This window comes from Vombatus ursinus, unplaced genomic scaffold (assembly GCF_900497805.2).
Source record: "Vombatus ursinus unplaced genomic scaffold, bare-nosed wombat genome assembly UNPS02010788.1, whole genome shotgun sequence".
NCBI lineage: Eukaryota > Metazoa > Chordata > Mammalia > Diprotodontia > Vombatidae > Vombatus > Vombatus ursinus.
The window spans coordinates 3,518,689-3,533,684 of record NW_020950566.1 but is presented as its reverse complement, the minus strand read 5'-3'; the positions used below and the strand labels follow the sequence as shown (position 1 = coordinate 3,533,684).

Sequence of the window (14,996 nt, the reverse complement as noted above, 5' to 3'; positions counted from 1 at the left end):
ACAGATGCCAAATTTGTATCATTCCCACTCATATTTACCTATTTGATTATCCTTTCCAATCTTGTGTGGTGTGTGTGTGTGTGTCTGTCTGTGTCTGTCTCGGATAATATAGGCTAAGCCAGCCCAGATTTTTCTGAAATAAACATAATATTCCCCGAATAAACAATCTCTTGACAAGTCAACAAAAAGGCAACATAAGTGAAGACAGTATGTTCAATAGATTTATGGCTCAATACCTGATTTTCATTAGATCCCCTGAATAATTTTGTTCAACATCGGCTTGAATTTTATTAGGCCCTGAACAAGTACAGTGTGGACTCATGTGGCTGGATTACATAGCGAGATGTTTATTACTGTTGACTTTCCCATTCTGGTCAACAGTGACCATTTTCGGCACTAAGATGTTGCTACTCGGTACAGATTTATGATAATGTAAGAAACAAAATGTCCTTGTGGAAAAAAGCACTGGGCTTGGAGTCAGAAAATCTCAGTTCTAGTACAGGTTCTGCTACTTACTAATTGGGTAGCTCTGGACAAGTCTCCTAGCCTACCTGAATCTCAATTTCCTTAACCATAAAATAAGGACAGGAATTGAGGAAAGCATTTTATAAACCTTAAAATGCTATATAAATTCAGTGTAATTCAAAAACATTTATTAAGCATCTCAGCTAGACTGGGAAGCTGTCTTTTACCTTTCTTTTCTGAGTGCTTAGCACAGTGCTTGGTACGCAATAATCAATAAATATTTATCAACTGACTATGAAGATATGTGATAACAAAGCCCTTGTCCTCAAAGAGCTTATCCAGGGGTGGGGAACCTGCAACCTTGAGGCCACATGTGGCTCTGTAGGCCCTTGGGTGTGGCCTTTTGACTGAGTCCAAGTTTCACAGAACAAATCTGTGGATTTGTTCTGTGAAGTTTGGATTCAGTCAAAGGGCCGCACTTGAGGACCTAGAGGACCATATGTGCCTTGAGGCTGCAGGTTCCCCACCCCTGCATCTACTGTGGGGATAAGGAGAATGAATCTGGTAGGCTTCTTGTGAGCTGTTGTTACTCTTCTCTTGTAGGTTACACGTGAGTCCCCTACCTATAACCCATCATGACATTCATAAGTGTAGCAATGATAATGAGCTCCCACTTGTAACAAGTCGGCATGAGCTTGCCTATATAAATGAGTTGCCATCTATAACATGTCTACACATGTAAAAGTGATGCTTGTGTGTGACAATAACCAATGATGCTGGGTGTCTATAGCCTCACTTGAGAAGTTGGATGGAGGGTTGTATATTTGGTGTTAGGACAATTCTCAGGTAGTTCCTTAGCAGCTGTAGCACCATTCCCTTCTACTCCATCCCCATAAAAGGCTTTTCCTCCATGGCTTGAACCAACTAGTTTAAGATCATATCAAATATAGTCTTCTATCTCTCCAAAGAAGAAGTTCAGGCCCACATCCACGTTAGCTCACACCAATAAGGAATTGCTTCTCTTATCTCCCTAAAAGGTAGACTTTGCCTAGTTGCCGCATGCTAGAAAATAAACTCATTTGCCTCGGTTGTTTTTGGTGACCACCATTTTTTTTTTTGTAAAAAGAATTAAAAAACATCACAATGCAAGGGAGTATAATTAGTCATTTTTGGTTAGCAGCCCAGGAAGGGCAAGCCACACTTGTTTCTCTTCCTCTTCCTGAGGGGCCTGTGGTGGTGGGGGGGTGTGTTTGGGGGAGAAAGCAGGCAGTGAGAGTTCAGACTGTTAATGGGGGGCTGCTCTCCCACCAGCGATGGAACAGTGGAAGAGAAAATCGTCAGAGATTTAGTGTGTACATGACTCACCAGCCCCTGTTCAATGGCTTCGCTGGTTACCAACAGCAACTTTGTCATCTCCATTACTCATGGTGCTACAGCCCACTCAGACTCTTAAAAAGTACAGGAGCTACAGAGGACATGAGGATAGGACAAATCATACCACCCTGACCTCTGAGGCCCCAGAAATGATCTCCCCTCTCCCTCTTTGCCTCGTGAGTTCCTACTCAGCCTCTAAAGCCCAGTTTAGAGGCTTCCTCCAAAATGAAATCTCCCCATCTTCTTTCTATCTGAGGAGCAAAACAAGGCAAAGATGTCTTGGCTCTCTGAAGTCTAGGTAAGAAAACTCATCAGTTGCAATAGGAATTTCTGTGGTCCTTAGTCCATCACTAACTGTCAAGCTGGATGAGGCTGCCTTATTTACAGAAATGTTTTATGTTGAGAAAAACAATGCCCTCAATCCATGTTTAAATATATAGTCTATTATAAAAATTGGTATTTATAGAACCTAAATCAGAGCTTAAGGTTACTGAATGCTCCCTTAACATTAAATATCTAGTAGAATTATCCTCAACCAGAGAAAGATGACAGGATAGGAGGAAGAGTGTCATTAAATGACCCTTCCATTCAGTAAGCATAATTTAGAAGTCACAGAGATAAAAGGACAATTAAAACACCAGACAAAAGAAGGAAGAAGGAGGAAGAAGAAAGCTATATATTTCTAGAACTTATGAGTATTCATGGAGAAAAGGAAAGGAAAAAAAAGGTTCAGAATATGATGAGAAAGAAGCTGCTTAACTTTGTGACACCAGATTTTTAAAAAGTAACAACAATAATTTAAGATACAAAGACTATACCACAAAATATAATCTTTGTCCACATTATTAAAACCCACAAAATGTTTATGTATCTATGACAATGTTTCCAAAATCAAATTACGTTATCTACTCTATGCAGACAGAATAAATAAGGATTTTTGGCAAGTGGCCCATAACCTTTCATCTTTTCTAGTTGAATGTACAAATGTACAAACAGAATGTACAAAGTTTTGTTGTTATTGTTTTTTTCATCAGTAAACTATGTCTGGCTTATGAATCAAGTCCTCACTCCTACTCCTCCTTTTGCTACAACATTTTTGTAAAGCTGGAGAAACTTACTGTGTTAAATCAACTACTCCATAATGTAAATAGAAAGAAAGAAAAACCACACGCTTTTGTCAAATATGTAGGCTGTTCTCTGGTTTAAAAGAACAGCAATAACAATAGCCAGTACCTCTATGGTTTTACTGAAATGATTGTGATTGAATCAATTACTTTAATAGCTTTGAACAAAAACCTCAATGGAATTTTAAACTCCCACTTTTTAATCAGCAAGAGTTTGTAATTATAAAACCACTCTAACTATGGAGTCAGAGGGGATGTTTTTGCAAGAGTTAAGGACCACAGAGCCAGGTCTATACATAATTGTTTTAAGCAGGCACCATCAATTTGTACCTGAGTCACTCATCCATTTTTGTCTTATTTTTAAACTGATGCATGAAAGCTAAAGAACGTAACCTTTATAATGGGACATGCCACTGTAGTTTTAGTTTTGGTATATTCCCAAGAAGTCCTAGGGGATTAAGTGGTAAGTTATTGTTATGCAGAGGTTCACAATTAGATGTTGTGCCTGACTCTGCAAAAAACTGAATTCAAAATAGATCTAAAGTTTCATAGATTTAACTGTAGAACTTTTTCTCAACATAAGGATTTCATGATATCCTTACCTTTCTGGTAAATACTCTGTCCAAATACTCTGGACTCTAAGTCATGAACTTGTACAGATAAATATAGATAATTGTATTTCAATGTAATTGGTTTCCTTTGTAATTCCATGTATTTTATTTCATGCATTTAAAAAATTTTCCTGAGAAGGGGTCCATAGGCTTCACCAGACTTCCAAAGGGGTTGATGGCATAAAAAAGATTAAGAACCTCTTGCTCTAGACAAACTAGAGTCCTTTCTGTCCCATTACCATTCTTTGTGTTCTCTTGGCCCCATGCCATTCCTCCATTCCATTCCCTATGCTTTGAATGACTTCTCTCCCTCTTTGCCTTCTGAATTCTTACCCATCCTGTACAACCCAATTTAGATGTAACCTCTTCCCTAAAGCCTTCCTTGATCCATCTCTTCAGTAAGAAAGTGATCTTATATACACCCAACTTCATATAGCACTTTGTTTTAAAAGTCTCTAATGCACTTATTATAGAAATTAAATCATCAATGTTTTGAGTATTATTCCTCCATTAAACTCTAATATTTAGATTCTAGTAATCTCTACATGTACAGGAGCCAACTTTTATCTAAACTTTGCATCTCCTACAGCCTTAAGAATAGGGTTCTACAACAGACTAAGCAATTAATAAATGTTCGTTGAATGAATGAATGACTTTAAATGGGTTAAACTAAGACTTTAATAAAGGACTTTAATTGGATAAAATAAGAAAGATTAGAGGAAACTTTTCTATTGTTTTTGAGTAACGCTTAATGTTAAATATCTGAGCATCAAGTTCTCATTGGATCCTTTCTGATTCTGTGATTCCAATATATTATGGATGGGAGATAAGGGGGTTGGGTGACTGGTCAACATGCATATGCAATTGGGGTAGAAGCAATGGTCCAAGACAACTCACTAATTTCCCTTTAAAGGGACTGTGCTGATCACTGATAGCTACCTCTCTGTGGAGAGAGAACCAGCTAGCTTTGTTCCAGGAGTAAAGAAGTAGAGATAAGAAGAAAAAACAACAAGAAAATATGAGGCAATTGAGATACAGGACAACTACTGGGATGCCTGAAGCATCCTGTTTCCTGTTTGCTCATGTAACTATAAGCAGGAAAGGTAAATCAGGTTTCTTTTTTTGTTTGTTTATGTTTTGTTTTTTGCTAGGCAATGGCGTTAAGTGATTTGCCCAGGGTCACATGGCTAGTAAGTGTCAAGTGTCTGAGGCCACATTGGAACTCAGATCCTCCTGACTCCTGGGCCAGTGGATAGACACTGCGCCACCTAGCTGACCCTAAACCAAGTTTCTACAGTGCTGAGTTAATCATACGTTCTGTTTCAGTTTTATTGGGATCGTGGATAATTGTGAATAGATATTGATCCCTACCGGCCTGTGACCAAGGGCTCAGACTGCTCATTCAAGACATAAGGAATAGACATAGTTTTGACGACACAAATAGCATCCCACAAAGGGTTTCTGATTTAGGGAGAGTCTAGGTCCAGGAATCAAATGGAATGTACCATTGATGTCAATGCTACATGTTTCCACTTTTTATTCCACTTGGCTCATCGCCAAGGACACACATGTGAATTGATCATTATAAGTGAATCCAGACTCCTAGATTTAGACAATCATAAGATCATGGATCTAGATCTCAAAGGGATGTCCAAGGTCATATAGTCCAATACAATTATTTTTATAGATGAAAAGAAATTTTGAAAACTGAGGCCCAGGAAGGTTAAATGTCTTTTATAGAGGTTACCCGGATAGCAAATAGCAAAAATGGGATTTGAACTCAGGTTGAAATATTAAACTGGGCACTTATTCACTCAGGAACTGAGATAAAAGGGTGATTGACAGAGAGAAATAGGCAGACTGGCAGTGACATCACCCCCCCACCCCCCTGTGTTGGCTAGCCTACATTACACTATGTTGGAAATAACAGAAAGTAATTGCCTAGGATACTTTTATGTATGTGTATAATGCATGCATATGTGTGTGTATATATGTATGCATGTATATATGTGTATATATGTATGTATGCACATGTATATATAATTTATGTATAGATATCTTTATGAATGTATGCATGTTAGATATTTAAATAATTATGATTACATAATATATATTCATATACATATGATTAAACATTGCTTTTCCCCTAATATATTAACCATTATCTGAATTAACCATTAAGATTCCAAAAAGGAGAAGCAAATTGAACCAGATCAGAAAAAATTACTTATGGATGTAGTATATTAAAGATAATAAATTCTACATAGCTAGGCAATACTATCAAGGTCACTTTTTAAATCTTAGAGCAGAGAGCAAGATCAGAAGCAAAGGGAGGAATTAAGTTGAATTGATACTTATTCTAAGTAAAGTCTTTCCATCAGTGAATATTCTTGGACCATGGGATTTTGCAGTAGAGGCACTGGTAGGCGGTAGAATTGAATAAGCAGTTCTAGACATTACTCACTTGAACTCCTCTGACACCAGTACCTCAAAGAGAAGTTTCCTTCAGTCACTTTACTAAGTATTTAAAAGTATCTTGCACATTCCTGAACAATGAAGCAAATCAAAGGATTACCTGGAAATCTTCTAATGATTTGGCATAATCCTTCCTTGCTGCAAAGCTGATGCTGTATTTCTGGGAGTATATTTACCTGAAAGTAATAAAAGACCAGTGACTTTATAGTAGGTTTATAATACTGAAGCCAAAGTGAAAGCATTTCTTGGAGCCCTGGATGAATGCATATGAAAAATGAGCATTTTCTTCCCATCTTCCCACCTACTGATCACCAGCACATAAATCAAAACATTTAGTTAATACATTAAAACAGAAGAAAAAAAGTGATTGCTCACTGTGATCCAATCCTATCTGAAGCATTAGGTACAGTCTAAAATAACCAACCAGCTAACCCCAAAACAAAACAAAACAAAAAAACCCCAAAACCAAAAACCTAATCTCAAAAATCAACACTAAGCATTTCAAAATTGTAAATAAAAGAAAATACCTATAGTCCTATCTCAAATTCGGTAACAAGAATAACCTAGCACTTAGAAATTGTTTTGCAAAAAATAGCAACAAACATGACTCATAGCCAATAAAACCGCAAGATTCCCCAAGTCCTCTCTCATTTGTTCTCATGCACCTACTTAGGTCACAATTTTTAAAGTCTAGTATTAGACTACTTTGAATCAAAGTCCAATGAGAATTGCATGTGCTCTCATGTATAAGACTCAAGAGCAGGCCTCAGAGTCAATGATATAATCTCTCAGCCTGAAAAATGGCAGCCTTAGTAATGAGAAATGTGGCCAAAAGGTGAGAGTTACTAAGCATTAGTCTCCTATATAGAGAAGTGGGGATTTCCTGGGCAGCTCCAGCTCCAGTATTGTCTCTCTAGCAACCCCATGTCTGAGAATTCCAGAATTTGGTCTTCTAGAGAGAGAAGAGGGATTCCCTGGATGGCACTAGGCTTAGGACCTGAGTTCAAATCCAGTCTCAGACACACAACACACAATACTTACTAGCAAGTCACTTAACCCCGATTGCCTAGCAAAAAGAAAAAAAAAAAAAAGAGAGAGAGAGAGAGAGAGTCTGTCTTCAGGGTAGTACCTTAAACTGGATGGATACCTGTACCAATCTGTGGGTAAACACTAGACTCACTGAAATATTTGAGGTTGGCCCTCCAAGAAATTCCAAGTTTGTTTCCCTTCCAAAGTAAGTCCAAATCACAGGATGGTGTTATGAGTCTGGAGAACTGAATAGGCTTTAGTGGAAAGGTAGGGACTCACTGAAAAGGGGAATGATATCAACTCTTTCATGCTGTTGTGAATCCTTTGTATTGTTTTTGCATTTTTCATGAGTGGAGTAAAGACTATATATGAACTATCATCTTGAATGATGAAACATGATGAAAAACATGCAGGGGTCCATTTTGCCATTGAACCTGCCCTATCCAAGTAACTCACAGAAAGAAAAGAGGGCAAAGTTGTGGTCTTTTGCTCCCTGTCTTAAATCACTGCTTCGATTGTTTGCTATTAAAGGATGAGGGATAGGGGTGGGAAAGAGGGCAGAGCATATTCACAATGTTCTCCCTCTGTTCAAGAGACACAGCTGTCATGTCTTAGATGCCTATGTAAAATTGGGTCCAGAAACCTGGGAACCTCTCAGGCCACATGAATGAGAGTACATGCAATAGCCAAGTGTCTCTGCTCCAAAGCAGTCATTATTAGCTCCCAGAGAGGAAAACCCCCTAGGGATCCAAGTCTCTTCTTAGCTCTACTACTGTCTCTGCCGTTCTCTGAAAAGGGAAAATGAGCAAAAAGAACCCAGTAGTTAAATCAGTTCCCTTTTTTAAGGTCCTGCATGAAAGCATGGCACTGAGCCAATCAAGTTATCCTCAAATGCTTGACAACAGCTTCCACCTGCTTTCCAGATTGATGAGTCCCTGCTTAGGATTGTTGTTTCTTAAGGGGAACTGAACCAGGATACTCATTTCACTCCCAGCTGAACTAACTCTGCAGTATACTCTGCTTCCCCACCAACTTCCTTGTCCGCTACCCTCCCTCTCACCACCACCACTCTCCAGCTTCCCTTTATGCTTTGTCTTTAGAGCAGGGATTATATTGTTGTTGGCTTTTGTTGTTGTTGTTATATACCCAGCACTTAGCACTGTGCCTGGCACATAGCAAATGCTCAACAAATGCTCTTTCTATCATCTGTCAAATTATCAATTTATAGAATACTTATTTGATAGAATCAAAATTGCAAATAGTTTCATCAGCTTGTATTCTCATCCTATTATTGTTCAGGGAACTCTCCTAATCGGATCTCTACATTTAAATACATGGGGAAACATTACACACTTCATTACAGTTCCCAGTCTTTAGCAAAAGATGAAACATTTGTCCCTGACACTTTCAATTCATGAGAAGACCAGCTTCTACCTTGATTCCCTGGAAAGATTTCAAGACAAATGCATCTGAACGCTATTTTCTCAGGCAATCACAGTATTTTTTTTTTAAGTCCTACAGTAACCATAGCTTAACTTCAATCTCCTCTGTGATACTTATGTTAGATCACAAATCTGATTATTTTTACTTCTTCACATACATTAGAAGTTGGGAAACCTTTCTATCTTTCATATCAAAATCCAAAACATCTCTAAAAACAATTGTCAACAAAATTATCCTAGAAATACACTGCAGTGACTTAAAATCACAACTATTTAAAAGGTTCTTTGTTCCCAAAGTAACCAATAAGTCCATGTTTTTTTCTCTCCCCTAGTATTATGCTAGGGGATATTACAGGACAAAATAAAAATAGTTCCTCCCTTGAAGGAATTTACATTCTTTAAGAAAAAAACAACATATTTCCACATTAGTCATGAAAGAAGAATCAGAACAAAAGGAAAAAACCAATAGAAAGAAAAAAAGAAGAAAGAAAATAGTATGCTTTGATCTGCATTCAGACTCCATAGTTCTTTCTTTGGATGTGGATAGCATTTTCCATCTTCAATCTTTTGGAATTGTCTTAGATAATTGTATTGCTGAGAAGAGCTAAGTCTATCAAAGTTGATCATCGTACAATGTCGTTGTATAATGTTCTCCTGGTTCTGCTCACTTCACTCAGCATCAGTTCATATAAGTCTGTCCAGGTTTTTCTGAAATCTGTTTACTCACCATATCTTACAGCACAATAGTATTCCATTACATTCATATACCACAACTTGTTCAGCCATGCCCCAATTGATGGGCATCCCTTCAATCTCCAGTTCTTTGGCACCAAAAAAAGAGCTGCCATAAATATTTTGTATATGTGAATCCTTCTCCCTTTATTATTTCTTTGGGATACAGACCCGTAGAGCTATTGCTGCATCAAAGATTATGCACAGTTTTATAGCCCTTTGGGTATAGAGGAACTTGCATTCTACTAGGAAGAAACAATATGGTCCCTGAAAAATAGACAATGTATACAAAGTAAATAAAAAGTAATTGGGAGTGGGAGGAAAGGAAGGAGAATACCATTGGAGGATGAGAAAAGACCTCATGTAAGCAGTGGTGCTTCAGGTGAGGAGTCTAAGTGCCAAAGATGAGAAGGGAGAGCGTTCCACCCAAGGGGACACTCTATGAAAAATCACAAAGCCAGGAAATGGAATGTCATTTGCAGGAGACAAGTAAATAGTTTAGTATGGTAGTGATAGCAAATTCAAATAGAAATGGGGGCCACTAATCTGAACATAAGGATCTTTGGGTTGCATATTAACTTAGTTTTAAAATGTAATAGTACCTACATTTTATTGTATTTTTTTTTAATTTGGTAAATAGTTCCCAATTGCATTTTAATCTGGTTCTGGCTACACTTTGGAGTGTTTGATGTCTCTAATTAAGAGCATATGAAGGGAAGTAATTAGCATAGGGAGGCAGGTAGGGGCCAGATTGTGAAAGGCTTTAAATACCTCACTGAGGAGTTGGCATTTTATTATCTAGGCTATAGAGAATCATGGAAGCTTCTTAAGAAGGGGAGTGACATGGTCAAACCTGTGCTTGAAAAATGTCAGTGTGGCAGGTCCTGTGTGAGGATGGTATAAAGAGGGCAAGATTGAAGGCAAGGAAATCCTTTAGAGGGCTATTGCAATGCAGTAGTCTAAGCAAAAGGTGACAAAATCCTAAATTAGGGTGGTGGCCGTGTAAGTGTGGAGAAAGGGATGAACAGAAGTTGTGGACGTAGAAGAGATAAGACTTGGCAACTGATAGTGGGCTCAAATATCATTCCAACTGGCACAATTTCCAAACTAAATTTAATCAATCCACAGGGAAAGCTGAGTCATAAACCCCAAACATACTTACTCTCCTGAAACTGAGGAAAGGCTAAAGAGCTTACATAAGTGTGATATACTTAAGCTCCTAGTGGCAGTTACATTTCATGGAATTACAATTAAAGGAAAGAAACAAAGAAAGAAGGAACAAAGTGATAGGACACAGCAAAGCAGTGGAGAAGGTGGAAAGAAGAGAGCTGGATTAAGGAAAGTTGGGAGTTAGCTAGACTGATTCTCTTCTTAAATGGAAGGAAGCAAGGGTCCAGAGAGAGGTCAAATAATAAGCAGCTCAGGCAGGATTTGAACCCAGGCCCCAGTACTATCAAATATAACTTCCATTCAACTACCCCATGCTGGCTGTAGGGAAGGAAACTCTGAGAACTCTGATTTTAAAAATCTAAGTAGTCCCAAACAGGAATGAGAGGTAAATAGCAATAATAAATAATAATAAAATATGCTATATAAAATATAATAAAAAATAATAGAATAACTGCATAAACCCCTTTTTAAAAAATCTACAGCTGTGGTTGAATAAGTTGGAATGACCTTAGGCCAAAAAGTGAATGATTTTCACATATAAAGCAAAACAATATTCATCCCTATCGCTTGAAATAATCCGGGATCCCTAATAGAAGAATCGCAGGAAAAGGCTCCATATATAAGGCAAAGAAACTAATATTCATTGCAGCTGATTTAAACTCTGACACTTCTTAAAGCCCAGAGCAGGTGTGCTATACTAGCCACTGCTTTTGTCCTGAGAGGAAGGATTACAGTAATTGAGTTCAAAGGTCATAGGGACTTACATAGCCACTGCAGAGTTATCATGCGTTACAGATGAGTTCAACCTGCACGGATTTTAAAAAATGTGCTGTTGCACTCATAGAGAATGTATGGCTTTTCATGCTAGGCCTTAGTAATAAGGAGTGTTAACCTGGAGCAAGACCAATAACCCAGGCCTCTCAACGATCTGGAGCATAACGGAAACTCTTTTCCTTCCTCTTCTGCTCTTCCCCTCCCCCACTACGACCAATGACCTTCTCCAAATCTTTTCCTTCCACTGTCAGTCTTTGGCATTCACAGGGCTGACGATGAGATAATTCTGACTCATACATGGGAAATACCATCCAAACATTACTCCAGAGTAGAGGCTAAACGAGCAGGTTAAGATAACACCAAGGTAAACTGAAAAAGTCAGCAAATTAAACTCAGGAAATTCAAAGGTTAAGGGGAAATATATCTGTGGTAAATCAGCAATATTGCAATATGGAATTTTTTCTCATTCTATAAATACACTGACACCCCTCTACTTATTGATTTTATTTACATCATAAATATATAAGATTTGCATCATCACTAGGAGAAACATTTTTAAGGGAGCTATAATTTGATAACAACTAACCTATCCTATATAGTGAATTTCTCAAACTTAACATTACTATAATATTTTTGATAATCATCAATTAACCTTCAAACAAGAAGGAATTTTAAAGTTATTTTTCAACATAATATCTTGATAGTATATTGGGTTTGATGGGATTTTGCATAAACTCTACTGTATTCCTTTTAGGTCATCAATTTGCTTCCTTCATCGTATTTTTTAAAAGCTCATTTGAGCTTTCAAGGACATTTTATAAAATTGTTCTAAAATTTTTGAAATGATTGGAGAGAATGCTTCTAAGATGGTCATGTAAATAACTGACATAATTTATAATATGTTTATTATATAATGTATCATACACAATAATATTAATAAATTCTATAATATTGTATTATAATAATAAGAGAAATGCAATTTAAACAATCCGTTTTGCCTCACTTCAAAATTGACAGAGATGAAAAATAAATGGAAGAGTTTGAGGAGGAACTGTGGAAACATGAATAAACATGAATGCTTTGTTGGTAGAGCTGTGGATTCATACAGTTCTTCTGGAAAAGTGAGTCTATGAATTGGTGCATTTCATAATTTGGAATATTTCATAATTTGGAATTATGCAGAGAAGGACTAAATCGTTATACATTTGCACACAGATACCACTGTTAAGCATATACTCCAAAGAGTATGACCAAGAAAAAAAAGGCCCCACTCATATACACCAAAATCTTTATAAGAATATTTTTTGTAGTAACAAAGAACTGGGAGTTGAGATTGGGGAGAGAAAGTAGTTGTCCCTTGATTGAGGAATGGCTAAACAAAACATAGCACACTCATGTAATGGAATATCACTGTGCTGTAAGAAATGATGACCATGATGAATATAGAAAATCATGGGAAGGCTTATGTGAATTGATATACTATGAAGCAGAACCAGGAAAACAATATACATGACAGCGGCACAGTAAATGAAAAAAATGAAGCCTAAAATTAGATCTAGACCTCTACCTCACTTCCTGGCCACCTTAATACTATACCATGACCTATATATCCCAATCCTGTTTTTCAGTTTGCCTTTTTATGTTGTTTTCCCTCATAAGAATATAAGCAGGGACTGTTTACTTGGTTGTATTTGTGTCTCCAGTGTTTAGCACAGTGCTTGGTACAGAGGATAGTAGATAGATAGATATCTTAATAAATCCTTCCTTCCTTCCTTCCTTCCCTCTATCCCTCCTTCCATCTGAATTATGTGAAATTATAATGACCAAACAGCCCCAAGCAGAAATAGGAAATGATGACATCTCCCATCTCACTTCTTGGCAAAGGTGTAGACACTATGATGAAGAATGGAATTTACATATGTCAGACTTTTTTTGATATGTTGGTTCATTTTGCTGAATTTTTTTTCTTTATCATAAGGGATAGCTTTTTGGGAAGGGGTAAGGATAGGAGTATAGTGGGAAGTGTAGATGATACAAAAACATAAGTATATAGTACCTACTATGTGCCAGGTACTGTGCTGAGTACTTCTTACAAATATTATCTCAGTTGATCCTTAAGTTAACCCTATGAGGTAGGTGCTATTATTGTCCCCATTTCATAGATGAGGAAACTGAGGCAGACAGAAATGAAGTGACTTGCCCAGGGGCACACAGCTAGTGAGGGTCTAAGGCCATATTTGATCTCATGTCTTCCTGACTCTAGGCCCAGAGCTCTGTACATTATGGTTCCACCTAGCTTCTGATAAATAGCAATTGGAATTTATTAAGGGTGGACATCTTCAGACATATACTTGAGGAAAGTCACTTTGAAGGCTGTGCAGATGAGCTATTTAAGTAGGGAGATGCTTGATGTAGGGAAGTCAAATAGGAAGCCATCTCAATAGCTAGATCAATAGTCCGTGTGAGAAGTGATGTGGATTGAACCAGGGTAATGTCTGCAGGAACAAAGAGAAGGGCATGTAAGATAAGATTAAAACAGGAATATTTGGCAACTTATTTCATATATGGTATGAGGAAGATTTTGGCATTGATAATACTGAGGTTGTAAACCTAGGTGACTGGAAGGATAATGTTATACTATTAGAATCAAAATTTGAACCTAGGTCCTCTGGCCCTAAATACATCAGTCAACCCAAAGGGAGAACTATAAGCAGTCATGGAAGCTAGTAAGAATTTAGAATGATGTAAGGAAAAACTTATTAACAATCAGAGATAGTAGGATAGGCTGCCTTGCTACTTAGTAAGTTCCTCATTTTATTACGGAACAATAACATTATGAAGAATAACAAATTTGAAAGACAAGAATCGTGATCAAACTCAAGGACCAACAAGTGAAACACATGACCCCCCTCTTGACAAAAAATGTGACAAACTCAAGGTTCAGAATAAGTCATGTATTTTTGGACAGGGAAAGCATATGGGTCTGTTTTGCTTGACTATGAAAAAAATTTTTTTAAAGTGTATTGTAAATTGTAAATAACTATATAAATGGTAGTTTTTTTTAAAGGAATTCATAAGACTTGATTTTAAAGATTTATTTTTTTCTTATTCTCTTTATTTCCTCAATACCCTTCATCATTTTGTTCCATCCCATACCCCAAGATTGGTTTTATTGCTTTGTTCCCTTCTTTTCACACCTCTTGTTGTACTGGTCACACATGAGAGGGTTTATAAATAACTATTCTAAAAGTATCCAAACATTTTTATCTTTCTAAACTGCTGACTGTACACTTTGGATTTTTTTCTCATTTCTACATATTTCTCCTCTGAATAAAGTATTTGTTTCCATGTATACTTTCTTCTGTACTTCCCCGTGATCACTGACAGCTGTTTGTTGTGGTTATTTTTAATTTTTTTTTCATAGTGGGTGGTAAAGCAGAATTCAGAAGTTCCATTAGCTGAATAAAAAATGTTCCACCCAAACCCAACTTGTAAAACCTTAAAAAATTCTAACATCAATGTAATCTAATGACTGAAAATAATTCTTAGTTTGTTTTTTTTCCACATTAGACACTGCTATAGTCTGGAAAAGCAAGACTATAGATTATTTTGACCTCTTCTCGTAAGTCTCTGTCTTAGCTACATCCTCTCTTTCTGCCTAATATCCCTTCCTTTCTGCCCTGCCCCATCTTGGAAACTTTTCATATCTGGAATTTTCTATGCCCAGAAGTTTCCTTTTTACTAGCTAATTTAATCTGTATCCTCTGGCCTAGCAAGGAAACCAATCAGATCTGCTTAAG

General features: G+C 37.1%; 1 protein-coding gene across 3 annotated transcripts in view; it reads right to left on the bottom strand.

Moving 5' to 3' along the window:
• The window catches only part of CPED1 (cadherin like and PC-esterase domain containing 1), a 407,972-nt gene that overhangs the window by 308,439 nt on the left and 84,537 nt on the right, over positions 1-14,996 (bottom strand). For all 3 annotated transcript variants that reach the window (XR_003568539.1, XM_027855149.1, XM_027855150.1), the window contains exon 5: positions 6,150-6,225. Coding sequence is in view for 2 of the 3 variants with exons in the window: in XM_027855149.1 (XP_027710950.1) it covers positions 6,150-6,225 (76 nt within the window). In the remaining variant the exon portion in view is untranslated. The remainder of the gene's footprint in view (positions 1-6,149; positions 6,226-14,996) is intronic.